The 12,806-nt window shown below is 38.4% G+C and overlaps 1 protein-coding gene across 2 annotated transcripts in view; it reads right to left on the bottom strand.

The window, feature by feature from the left end:
* Window positions 1-4,118: 4,118 nt before the first annotated feature.
* KLHL4 (kelch like family member 4) overlaps window positions 4,119-12,806 on the bottom strand; it is a 116,808-nt gene continuing 108,120 nt past the window's right edge. The window contains exons 10-11 of one of the 2 annotated variants that reach the window (XM_063084049.1): window positions 8,053-8,224; window positions 4,119-4,184 (exon numbers count right to left, since the gene is read on the bottom strand). In XM_063084049.1, the coding sequence (XP_062940119.1) occupies window positions 4,119-4,184; window positions 8,053-8,224 (238 nt within the window). Of the gene's footprint in view, window positions 4,185-6,555; window positions 6,616-8,052; window positions 8,225-12,806 lie in introns of those variants that run through there. The other variant, XM_063084050.1, reaches the window with a different exon arrangement.

Raw genomic sequence — 12,806 nt, 5'->3', positions numbered from 1 at the left:
TGTTGGCACCTTGACCTTGGAATTCCAGCGTCCAGAACTGTGAGAAATAAATTTCTGTTTTCTAGAAGTGACTTGTCTATGGTATTTTAGGTACAATATCCTCTATTAGTCCATTTCTGTTGCTTGTAACAAAATACAAGGAACTGGTGAATTTATGAGAAAACAAAATTTGTTGCTTACAGTTTCTGAGGCTGGGAAGTCCAAAGTCCAGGGAACACATCTGGTGAGGGTTTTGGTGGTGGTGGCAGTGACAGTAAAAATGTGCAGAGAGAGAAAAACTCTTTGTGTGCTTTCCTTTTAAAGCCCTTAGAACCACACCCCTGACCACCATTTGTAATCCATTCACTGCAGCGTGTGTCCTACAATCTAATCACCTCTTCAAGTCCCCACCTTTCAGTTACCATAATGGGATTTCCTGCCCTCAACAGTTAACCATTGTGGAGTATACTATAAATCAAATATATTTCCCAAGGCCTAGTTTCTGGTACTTTCAGGTTTAGTCTAACTTCTTAAAAGTACAAAATGTTGACGTTGCAAAAAACAGGAAATTTTCCCCAGGCTACAGTCTCTGTTGTAAGATAAAGAATTGTAACACAGCAAGGTTGCTGGTTCAAAGACAGACTGGTTACTGATCGATATGTAAAGATACTGGGAAGCTTCTGTAGGGAGAAGGAATGTTTGCTAAAATCAAGCTTTTGTTGGTGGATCACTTAAATTGCCTGATGGAATGTCACTTTGCTTGTTTTACTGGATGTTACCAGCCTATATTGTTAAACTATAACCCCACCTATGTTCTCTTCCTGTAACTTCCTGGTCTGGAGAATAAATGTGGGAAGAGAACCCCAATTCACGGTTAATTTCCCAAATGGAAGGAATGCCTTGCTCTTGAGGATTCTGGGAAATTAACCCCTTTGGGGCTTCTCATTGCTCAAAAGAGATGGGCTTTGAGTAATCTTTTGGAGCTCCGTCAACCAGGGGAAGAAGGGTGACAAATTAGTGGGAGGCAAAGCAGCAACAGTGGGGATTCAGTTTGGGGGGATGTTTTAGTCCATTTTGTGTTGCTATAACAGAAATACCTGAGACTGGATAATTTATAAAGGAAAGAGGTTTATTTGGCTTACGATTCTGAGACAGCTGCATCTGGCGTGGGCCTCAGGCTGCTTCTACTCATGGCAGAAAGTGGCAGGCAGCCGGCGGATACAAGCAGATCACATGGTGAGAGGAAGCAAGAGAGAGGAAGCAAGAGAGAGGAAGCAAGAGAGAGGAAGCAAGAGAGAGAGAGAAGGTGCCAGGGTCTTTTTAAGCAACGAGCTCTCATGGGAACTAATACAGCGAGAACTCACTCATTAATCACCCCTCCCCCAGGGAGAGCATTAATCCATTCATGAGGGATCCACCCCCATGACTCAATCAGTTTCCAACACTGCCACAATGGAGATCAAATTTCCACATGAGTTTTGGAGGGGACAACATAACCAAACTCCATCATTCCATCCCTGGCCTCCAAAACTCATGTCACTCTTACATACAAAATTCAATCATTCTATCCCAACAGTCCCAAAAGTCTTAGCTTGCTCCAGCACCAACTTAAAAGTCCAAAGTCCAAAGTCTCATCTGAGACCAAAAGCAAAAGTCCTTCCAGCTATGAACCTGAAAAACAAAAACAAATTTATCTACTGCCAAGATAGAATGGTGGAACAGTCATTGGGTAAACATTCCCATTCCAAAAGGGAGGAACAGGCCAGAAGAAAGGAAAAACAGGTCCCAAACAAGTCTGAAACCGAGCAGGGCAGACATTTTGTCTTAAACCTCCAAAATAATGTTCTTTGACTCTAAGTCCTGAATCCTGGTCATAATTGGGTATCTGGGCCCCCAAAGCCTTGGGCAACCTCGCTTCCACATCTCTGCCAGGTGCACCCCAGTGGGCAGCGCTAGTGCCTGTGGCTTTTCCAGGTCTGCATTGCACATTACCAATGGTCCTGAAGTTCTGGGGTCCTGGTGGCAGCCCCACTGCCTTGGCTCTACTAGACATTTCCCTGGTGGGGGCTGCCTGTGGGGGCTCCGACCACACTTTTCTGCTCAGCATTGCTCTAGTAGATGACCTCTGTGGTGGCTCCACCCCTGTGGCAGGTCTCTGCCTGGGCTTCCAGGCTTTTCCATATATCCTCTGGAATCTGGTTGGAGGCTGCCACGCCTCCACTGCTCTCACGTCCTGCTGGCCTGCAGCCTTAACACAACCTGAGGGCCAGAACTTCTGTATCCTAATTCTGGTAATATCTGATTCGTTCTGGTCCAGGTAGGCTTGTTTAACCACTGAGATATACACTGAATTCATCATAATGAACAGGGCTGTTTGAGTGAGGGTCTCCGTGGCCTTAGATGAAATGTAAACATAACAAATTTAGCTGCTCTTGTAGAGGTAAGGGCTTCAAATTCTGATTTGTATATATGCATGTTTGTGTGTGTTTGTGTGTGTGTGTAAGGGAGGGGACAAGAATGCAAAAATAAAAGATGTCAATATTAAACTTATAGCACCTAGAATAGGATTTTTCATAGTCTGTAGCAGGCTATCACCGTGAAAAACAAACAATGATGAGAGGGGAAAAAATCTTTAAAAAATCTTTTTTATTAATATTATTTTTAATTGACAAATGATAATTGTATATATTTATAGGGTACAATGAGATGTTTTGATATATGTATACAGTGTGAAATGATTAAATCAAGCTAATTATCACATTCATCCCCTCATTCATTATTTTTTGGATGAGACATTTGAAATTAAAAAACATTAAAAAAGTTTCCTGTGATATATGGAGAACCACTCTTATGGATTAGGTAGTTCATGTGGTATCTTCCACAGACTAAAGAGAGTCACTCTTTCCATCATTTAGGTTTGGGCTTTGTGTCTTCAGCTAGGGTGGTATGATGTAAAAGAAGACCATTACAAAGATGAAAAGTAACTTGAAGAGTAAGTGTCCCTTCTACCTCAGATGAATGTGGTTTAAGAGAAAGTGTACAGAGAGTAACACAGCTGAGGAAACATATCTTTCATGTTATCTTGTTATAGAACTTAAAAAATATATGTTTCAAGGAATCTTCTTAGAGAACTTAGGAGGAAATCTAAAATCAAGGGGTTTTGTTCTATACTGCTCTCTGAATATAGAAAAAAAAGTTTCCTCCTACTATATTTTCACAACACAGAATGCTTCTGTGACCAAATGTGTGAGGGGTTTCCCAAACACACCAAGCAAGCAATCAATTCTTCAGTGGACACTAGCTGGCTGTCCTCTAATTCAATTCTGACACTATCTACCTGGAGAAGACTGCCATATCCCACAGGTTAAGGGCTCAGTCCCCAAGATTGACCCCCAATGCAGATGCCAATTGCAAGCCCCAGGTTGTGTTATCTATGCTTCTGATGGACCAGCTATAAAATGGAGGTTCCCATGATCCCCTCCTTGGGTTTGATTAATTTGCTACAGCAGGTCATAGAAATCAGGGAAACACTTATGTTTACTGGTTTATTTTAAAGGATATTACAAGGGATACTGATGAACATCAGATGAAGAGACGGGTAGTGGAAGGTATGGGGGAAGGAGCACGGAGCCTCATGCTCTCTCTGGGCATGCCAGCCTTTAGGAACCTCCACATGGTTAGTTATTTGAAGCTCATTTAAACTTTGTCCTTTTGGGGTTTTATGGAATATTCATTATGTAGGCATCATTTATTAAATCACTGGTGATTGGTGACTAACTTAACCTTCAGTCCATCTCCTTTCCCCAGAGGTTGGGGGAATAAGGCTGAAAGTCCCAAACCTGTAATACTGCCTTGGTCTTTCCTGTGACCAGACCCCATCCTGAAGTTACCTAGGGGCTGCCAATCAACTGACAAGCGTACAAAAAGACATTTACCTCTTGAGAGATTCCAAGGATTTTAGGAGTTGGATGCCAGGGTATGGGGATAAAGACTAAATATATATTTCACAATATTACAACCACATTTGTGACTCCACAAGGAAACTGGCTTCCAATGTTCCGTCCACATCGAAATGGGGCAGTAGCCACATCTGAGTCACGTTGATGAATGGCATAGTTAGGCAGAGGGGGGACCCAATTTTAATGCCCCAGAGTCTCCTTCAGCTCCCGTGTGGTATAGAAGGTATTTGAAAGGTCCTGCATGCCCTGTGGAAATATAGGGAAGGTAGCTGACGGTGTTGTCTGGAGAATCATCATGATGCAGGCTGAGGGCTGCAGGGTAGGAGTTCTCGAGCATGATCGTACTGATTATAGAAACGTCAAGAAGCAATATTTTCTTTGCAATCTGAGTATAGTGTCTGAATGTGTGCACCTTTTCACTTGTTGAGAGAATATATAAATTAATACCTCTCTTCCCTACCCTTGCTTGCTTAAACTAGCTCTGATAAGTTATCTCCACTAAGGCATGGCAGCAAGGGCCCTGCGCCATCCCTCCTTTTCTCAACTAGGTTTGACTGAGAAAAGCTGTTATGTTTTAGTGCCCTGGTCCTCTGCAGATCTCCATTCTGATTGCTCAGATATGCTCAGATTTTGTCAGCTTAGCTAGGCCACAGTGACCTGAACATAATTTTCAAGTGCAGCTGAGCAGTGGCAACCCTGGCAACATAGGTATCTCTCCTACAAGTCAATACTTAAACTGAAGCAAGCCCAGTGAGACCATCAAGAATATGGTATTTAATTTCCACTTGCTTGGACCCAGTCTGCCTATTGGTATCATCCAGCTGTCACTGAGGCATTGGCAAGCTGGGCTGTGATAGGTCCTTTGACCTTTCCCTTATCTACGGGCTCATACCCCCATTTAACTTGACTGGCCAAGCTGTGCACTGGGGATAAAGGTTTAGAAACTCTAATTGTACACTGATTTGGATAAGGTGTGAATTCAAAAGATCCAACAGGGTTGTATGTATGGTTAACAACCCTTCTATGTCTTCATCTCCACCTCTAGAACTGGAGAAGTCTACAGCCATCTATTTAGAATTAGAGATAATGGCACATGCAAGAAACAAAGGAGAGGAATTTTATTTTTCTATTTAAATATTTTAGCTATTGGGGCAATTAGTATCAAAAAGTCCATGCAGACTGCACTTGATATATTCTAAAGCCACAAACTTTACAACCAGAGGAAATAGATTTTATTTAAATTCATCAAAGTACAAATGTTTTTATATAATATTTGTTGTTCTTTCTTAAAATGTAAAAGGTATTAGTACATTTTATAAGCATCTCTCTGGAATTTATTTGTTGATTTCACAATCTGCAATACAAAGTATGCTTAAAATAACTTATTGTAGAAATTCCAAAATTATATTTACTTGAAGTTACTTTCATAAAGGTTTTTTCAATATTTTATCTTAAATAATTTTATAATTAAATGGAATAAATGAAAGTACAAATCCAAAGCTAAAATACTACTCAACTAGTCTTTATTGTTGTTTCTTTAATTAAAATTTTTTTTTGCATAGAACATATATCGTAACATTTTCTACTGGATAAATGTAACATTAACAGCAAAGTATGTACTGGTGCATAACAGATAATTATAGAATTGACAATTCATATTGAACATTTTGGTGTTTCCATGTATTAACATGGTGTAACATCTCAATTTTAATGCACTTTAAAAACGTTTGTTTTTGAAAATTTGTTTAACTTAATGGTAGGTGTTTACAGAGTTCACATAAATGTTTGAGGAAGATAGTACTTTCTATATAAGTGAGGCCCTGGCACTGTGGAGCTGAGGTCACAGTTTGTATCAATATGATAAATATTCACTATTTTACTGTATAGACTGTGTATATGAAATTACAATACTATTTTACTGGTAACAAATCTAATAGGACAATATTTTAAGATACATCCAATTTATATGAGTTCTCTGCCAGATGGTTTCTGAAAGGGTAAGCTTGTGAAAATTTTGACATACTGTGGTCAGCATAACAAATTATGTCAATGAGCCACTTATTTTTTTTTTAGCCTCAACACAATAAAAACTTTTCTTTGGTAAATGTTAGGTATTACTTAGCTATTTGGGATATTTATTGTTTGAATAAGGGAATGATGTCTTACTGAAAATCAGACTTTGTATTTTAAGCTTTAAATGTTCTCTTTTATATTGTTACATTCCAGATAACAGAGTACTTTTTTTTTTTTTTGAAATAGGAAATGTTTCAAACTTCTCAGGCTCTTAACTTGAACACTGCTAAAGCTTTTATAACCTTCACACTTTGGCTACTATCAATTTTCATTAAATATTTTAACATTTTATAGTAATGAGGCCAAACCTGAACTACTGAATTTGCCTTTATATTATCAGCTGTGACAACACATAAGCTTAATGCTCATGTAATTTATGTTTAAAAATTTGTTTTGACTTCACAAAATGAGCACAATTTAACTACATATTAAAATGATACAATTTTTGAGTTTACTAATTGCAGAAAAGAACATGTTTCTACTTTCTCTCTTCTTCCTACTTCGTTTCTGGAATCCATTTTCATTTTATTTGACAAAGGTAGCTTTAGCGTAGCTTCACCACCACAACACATGCACCAGCTCTCGCAATGTTAACAGGAACTTCCTAAAACAAAAACGAAAACAAAAACAAAAAACTGTTTTAACCCTGCCTTTGACATAATATAAGATGCTGGAGTTGAAAAAGTTCTTACTTATTTTTATCCAACCTTAACCTTGGATAAAGATAAAGGAAACTGTGGCTGAGATAACAGTGTAGTGTGACGGAAAGAAAATAACCTTTAGAATGATATAAAGCCAAATTTGAGTATCAGGTGATGTGGAGTAAGTTTCAACTCTCGTGATTTTCTCACTTGAAAAATTACAGCTATTATTATTCATCCTTCAAAGTTTCCATGAGGGTTAAGTGAGACAATGAATGACAAGAATTTGGCATGTAGTAGTTCTAATCTATTCTCTTTCACTCTTTCCAAGATTGCCACAGAAACTGATAGAGCCAGGAATAGAATCTACATGTCTTAGCTACTGGTCTGCAATCTTTAGAAAACTAAGTCCCAGAAGCTTAGTCAAACATTTTGATGACCGTATTTGACCTCACCCATTTGCTATACGTTTTTCTTTTATTTTGGGTTGGTCATAATCATTGATAAAGTAAGGAGCTACCTACATGGTAGAGTTTGAGGGTTTCTGAGAGTCTTAATGAATCAGATTGTTGGAGGAGAAAGATAAGAACCCATCATCAGTAGTCATTATATTATTAACACCTACTTATTTAGAACAATAGTCAGCTGTACTCTGTAGAACGCAGAGCAGCATGACACCAGTATAAGGGAAGGTGAAGTTAGGCACCAAATACAAGGTTTGCCTCTTTCTGGATATGGTGAGGAGTTAATCATACTTCACTTCTTATTAACCCATCATTTAGTGGACAAAATACCATTAGATATTTTGGAATAAATGCAGGGCTACCACCGGCAAAACTGTCATGGTCAACTTTTTCTCTAGAATCTCCAGTATGTCCTTTTGGTGCTCTTTGGGTGCCCTCCTTTGAATTTGTTGTATTAGATGCCGAGCACTTTTGAGAGAGTTTAAGTCTGGTCTCTTACAGTGCACTAGATTTTTTGAATGACTGAAGAAGTTAGGAGTATTGCAGTTTACACAGTCTCTCTAAGTAGAAAATTAAAGGCTTTTCTCCTGGGCACCAGCCAATAAGGGCAGACATTTGTGGAAGAGGACATCACCTTTTGGTTCTGAAATCAAAGTATATACATTGAAATGTGGGCAGGGTAAAATTCTTTATTTATTAAATCTGATTCACTTTTCTGTGAAGAGAATGCTTTCATTTCAAGAGCATGGTCTATCCTAATTCATATAAGTCCTGACTGGTACTATTAATGACCAACTAGATCAACTAGTAATTCTCTAAGGACTAGATAAAGCACATGCTGTAACTGTCACTAAAAGACCTTGTTAGAGAATGAAATTAATTCCAAAAATACATTTTAAAATCCTTTATTAAATTTTAATATTTTTATGACAGTACCTCTTTCCATTCATTTTTCTGTGTATCATATGACTCAACAGTCTTCAAATAAGTACGTCCATCATATCCTCCAACTACATAGAGTTTGTCTCCCAGGGGGCACACAGCAACAGCATCTCGAGGAATACTCAGAGGTGCCATGGTTGACCATGAATCATTTTTTGGATTGTACCTGAAGAGGTTTAGGAAGATAATTGAGACAGAACGTTTAACAGTCTTACGAAAGAAAATAATAGGCATTAATAAAATCTAAAACACCGAATTAAAAACACATTATAAATACAAAGTGCAGATTGGCTAATAAACTTAAAGATAAATACAGGGCAAAATTCTCTTCAGCCACTAGAGGTCAGTCAAAGCATAATGAAACACGATTTCCTTTCTAAGATACCATCTTTCTCTGATTCTCCTAGAAGAAATTTCACATATTGGGATCTGAACACGTAAAAAATGCCTCTTCTCTCATTTAGTATTCTGGTTGGAGAGCTTTTGTTTTTCTCTTATTCTTTGTTCACTGAAATTGTACATGAGATGCTTGTTGCTGTTTATATGCGAGCTCACATTTTAAAGTAAACCTGAATATAATTATCTTTTTGTTTTAGCTTTGCTTTATGGAATGTAGTACCCTGGTTTTAATACTATTTGCATTTATAATGATCATAGTCTTATCCTGCCTTTTTCCCTTCTGAGAGTTCTTATTCATCTTCACAGAATCTTAGAATTTTTTTCTATTTGAATTTGAATTTGACTCCTTATCCCCAAACCTTTCTAGTAAGCAAAATGAAAAAAGAATTCAGTAATTACTGTTAATCAACATCCTTTCCAGGAATTCTGTCCTAAACGTTGACGTTTATTTTAAAAACAATAGATAAAACTAAAATTTTAAAAGGGTAAACAATAAAGAAAACATAATTATACATGGAAATTCCCTAATTTTCTATTGGTTTATTTGTAAAAGCATGATGAAAAAGATTTATTTTACAAAAGATATCTTCATTTATCAACTTCTACTAATTTACTTATATTTCTATCACTCCCTCTTATTTTTATCTCTTCAATCATATTCTGAATCATCTGATCTCAGCCTTCATCTGAACTTGGCCTTAACTCCAGGAATATTTTTCATACTATCTGAAAGTAACAGCAATTAAGACAACCTCAGTACCTGTTACACATTATAGAGTGTCGGATAGTATATCACTTTAAATACTGATGTTATAATAAAACCCAGAACCAGAAAATCAATACCCATATGCTCTAGCTGAGCTGAGTCTTCAAACCAATAAATATTGTTGACTGATGCCTGCACTCAGCTAACAAGAGGGGTACACACATACATGAATGGTAAATCAAAACTCACAGAAAGATTTCCTTACAGATGTTCATCCAAAGACCCAAGACTTCTGTGCATGTGCATAAAAACTAATGCTCAACATCTGGCTAGTTTTTATTACCTGTATACTGCTTGATTAAAAAGAGGAGCATGGGGAATGTTGAAGCTTTTGAAGAAAAAATAATTGGCAATATGGTTATCATCTGTAAAGGCACATAGCAGCACTTATTTAAAAAACCTAGCCACCACGTAACATTCAAATTAAAATAACCTCAATTCTGTCTCTTTTTGTTTCTCTTTTGCTATTTCATCTCCCCTTATTTTGAATGTAACTATACATATTCTGGTGGAAGTAAAATTGAGCCTGAAGTCAAGACTAAGTCATGGATATATTCTTGACTAAGTCATGGCCATAGTCTCCCACTTAGAATAATTAGAGATAATTTTCTTAACTTTTTTGCCTTAATTTTTTCATTAACATTATAGAAATAATAATACCTGACCCAACCAGTGTGATGGTTTTAGAAAACTTTAATTCAAGTTATTATCTTAAGTAATTGGATAAGAGACTCCTAAGATACTGGGTAGGTCATCAGTGTTTTAACAGAAAATAGGGTCAGGAAATTGTTGAAGACAAAAATTAGGATCTGATTTCATAGAATGTGTATCTTTCATTGACTTTCTACTGACAAAGTGCTAGGATTTGAATTTGTCTCTTCCAAAACTCATGCTGAAATGTAATTGCTATTGTAACAGTATTAAGAGGTGGGACCTTTAAGAGGTGATTATGTCATGAGGGCAGATGCCTCATGAATGGATTGATGCCATTATCATGGGAGTGAGTTAACTATCCTAAGACCAGCTTGTTATAAATTGAGTCTGGCTTCTCATTCTCCCCTTTTTCACATGCACTTACTTGCTCTTCCACTTTACTTCCATGGAATGACATAGCAGGTAGGCCCTCACCTGATGCTGCCGCATCAATTTTGGACTTCTCAGCCTCCAAAGCCATAATCTAAATAAACCACTATCCTTTATAAATTACTTAGTCCATCGTATTCATAAAATGGACTAAGACAGAAAATTAGTACTGAAAACTGGGGGTGTTGCTACACCAAATACCTGAAAATGTGGAGGCAGCTTTGAAAACGGGTAATAGGTAGAGGCGGGAAGAATTTGGGGCAGAGGGCTAGAAAGACCCTGTATTGCTGTAAGTGAAACATTAAGAGTGATATTGGTTTCTTGTACCAGCTAGCAAAAAAGAAAAAAAAAAAAAAGATATCGGTGAGGGCTCAGAAGAAGATGAGAGCTGGAGGGAAAGTCTAAATCTGTTTACAGATTACTTAAGTGCTCATGACCAGAATGTTTGTAGAAATATGGACAGTAAAGTCCATTCTGATGAGGTCTCAGATGGAAATGAGGAGCAAAGTATTGGAAACTTGAGTAAAGGTCATCTTTATAGTACAGTTGCAAAGAACTTGGTGGAACTGTGTCCATGTCCTAAGACTTTATGGAATGCAGAACTTAAGAGTAAAGAACTAAGATATCTGACAAAAGAAATACCTAAGCAGCAAAGTATTCAGGCTGCTGGGTGGTGAAAGGAAAGAAATAATTTGAAGACACCATTTATAATTACAAGAGAAGCAGAATGAAAAGATTTGGAAAATTTGTAGCCTGGCTATGCAAAGAGTGAAAAAGTGTGTTCAGGAGAGAAAACCAAGGGTGCGACCAAGCAACTGTTTGCTAAATTGATTACCATGGATAGAAGGGAGCCATGTGCTGTTCATAAAGACAATGGGAGAAAAATTCTGAAGGTATTTTAAAGGTCTTCATGGCTGACCCTCCCATCGCAGGCCCAGAGCTCTAGGAGGACGGAATGCTTTTGGGTGACAGGCATGTGGTGCCTTCCACAGACCTGCTGCCCAGGGCCACATTCAGACTCTGGTTCCTGTGTTCTGGTGAAGCACTACCTGGCTGCCCTAGCTGTGGGTCAAGTGGGACCAGCTGTGGCTCGACCTACCACTCAAGAGGGTGCAAGTGGCAAGCCTTGGAAGCACCTACATGGTGCCAATTTTATAGGTGTGCAGACTGCAAGAGCTGTGGAGGCATGGCTCTCTCTGCCTAGATTTCAAAGAATGTTATGGACCACTGGAAGCCCATACTTTGCTGCTTAGGTATTTCTTTTGCCAGATATCCTAGTTCATTACTCTTAAGCCTGAATACTTTGTTGCTTAGGTATTTCTCTTGCCAGATATCCTAGTCCATTACTCTTTAGTTCTTCTTTCCATAAAGTCTAAAGACATGGACACAGTTCCACAAAGTCCTTTACAACTGTATGATAAGGATGGCCTTTACTCAAGCCCATAAAGAAACCTGCCACAGGGGTAGAGCCACCATAGACAGCCCCTACTAGAACAATGTCAAGCAGAAACATGGGGTCAAAGCTGCCACAGAAAATCCTGACTAGGTACGGCAATGCCTGGTGGAGCCATAGAAGTGGGACCACCTTCAAGACCCCAGAACTGTAGGATCATCAGCATGAAATTCCAGCCTGGAATTGCTGAAGTGTGGACTGAGCCAAGCAAAGTGAGGCTGCCAAAGGACTTGGGGGCCCAACCCCCACACCAGTGTGCCCAAGATGTAAGACATATAGTGAAAGATCATTCTTCATGTGTAAGATTTAAGATTGTTTTCCCTGCTGGGTTTTGGACTTACTTGGAAACAGGTATTACTCTCCTCTTGCCTATTTCTCCCTTTTGGAATGGGAATGTCTGTTTTGTGCCTGTCCCACAAATATATTGTGGAAAGACAACTAGTTTTGATTTCACAGGCTCACAGCTGGCGGAAATTTGCCTCAGGATGAATCATGCTTGCATTTCATATATGTCTAATTAAGAAGAGACTCTGGACTTTGGACTTTAGAATTGATGCTGGAACAAGTTAAGACTTTGTGATTACTGGGATGGAATGAATGAATTATGTGTGTGAGAAGGACATGAGTTGGGGGGGCAGGGGTGGAATGCTATGTTTTGAATAATTTTCACTTCCAAAACTCATGTTGAAACTTAATTGCCATTGTAACAGTATTAATAGTTGGGGCCTTTAAGAAATGATTAGTTTATGAGTGCAGAACCCTCATAAACGGATTAATGTGACTATTGTGGGAGTGGGTTAGTTATCAAGAGAGTGGCTTGTTGTAATGTAAGTCTGGCCCCCCATGCTTCCCTTTTTCACAGGCACTCAATTGCCCTTCCTCCTTTCTGCCATCGGGTGTTGTAGCACTAAGGCCCTCACCAGATACTGACCCATCAACTTTGGACTTCCAGAACTGTGAGCTAAATGAATCTCTATTTTTTGTAAATTACCCAGCACGTGGTATTAAACTGCAAACACACTAAGTCACAATGCTGTTTTACAACTC

This window comes from Cynocephalus volans, chromosome X (assembly GCF_027409185.1).
Source record: "Cynocephalus volans isolate mCynVol1 chromosome X, mCynVol1.pri, whole genome shotgun sequence".
NCBI classification, from domain to species: domain Eukaryota; kingdom Metazoa; phylum Chordata; class Mammalia; order Dermoptera; family Cynocephalidae; genus Cynocephalus; species Cynocephalus volans.
The sequence above is the reverse complement of the archived record's forward strand: the minus strand, read 5'-3'. Positions and strand labels throughout refer to the sequence as shown.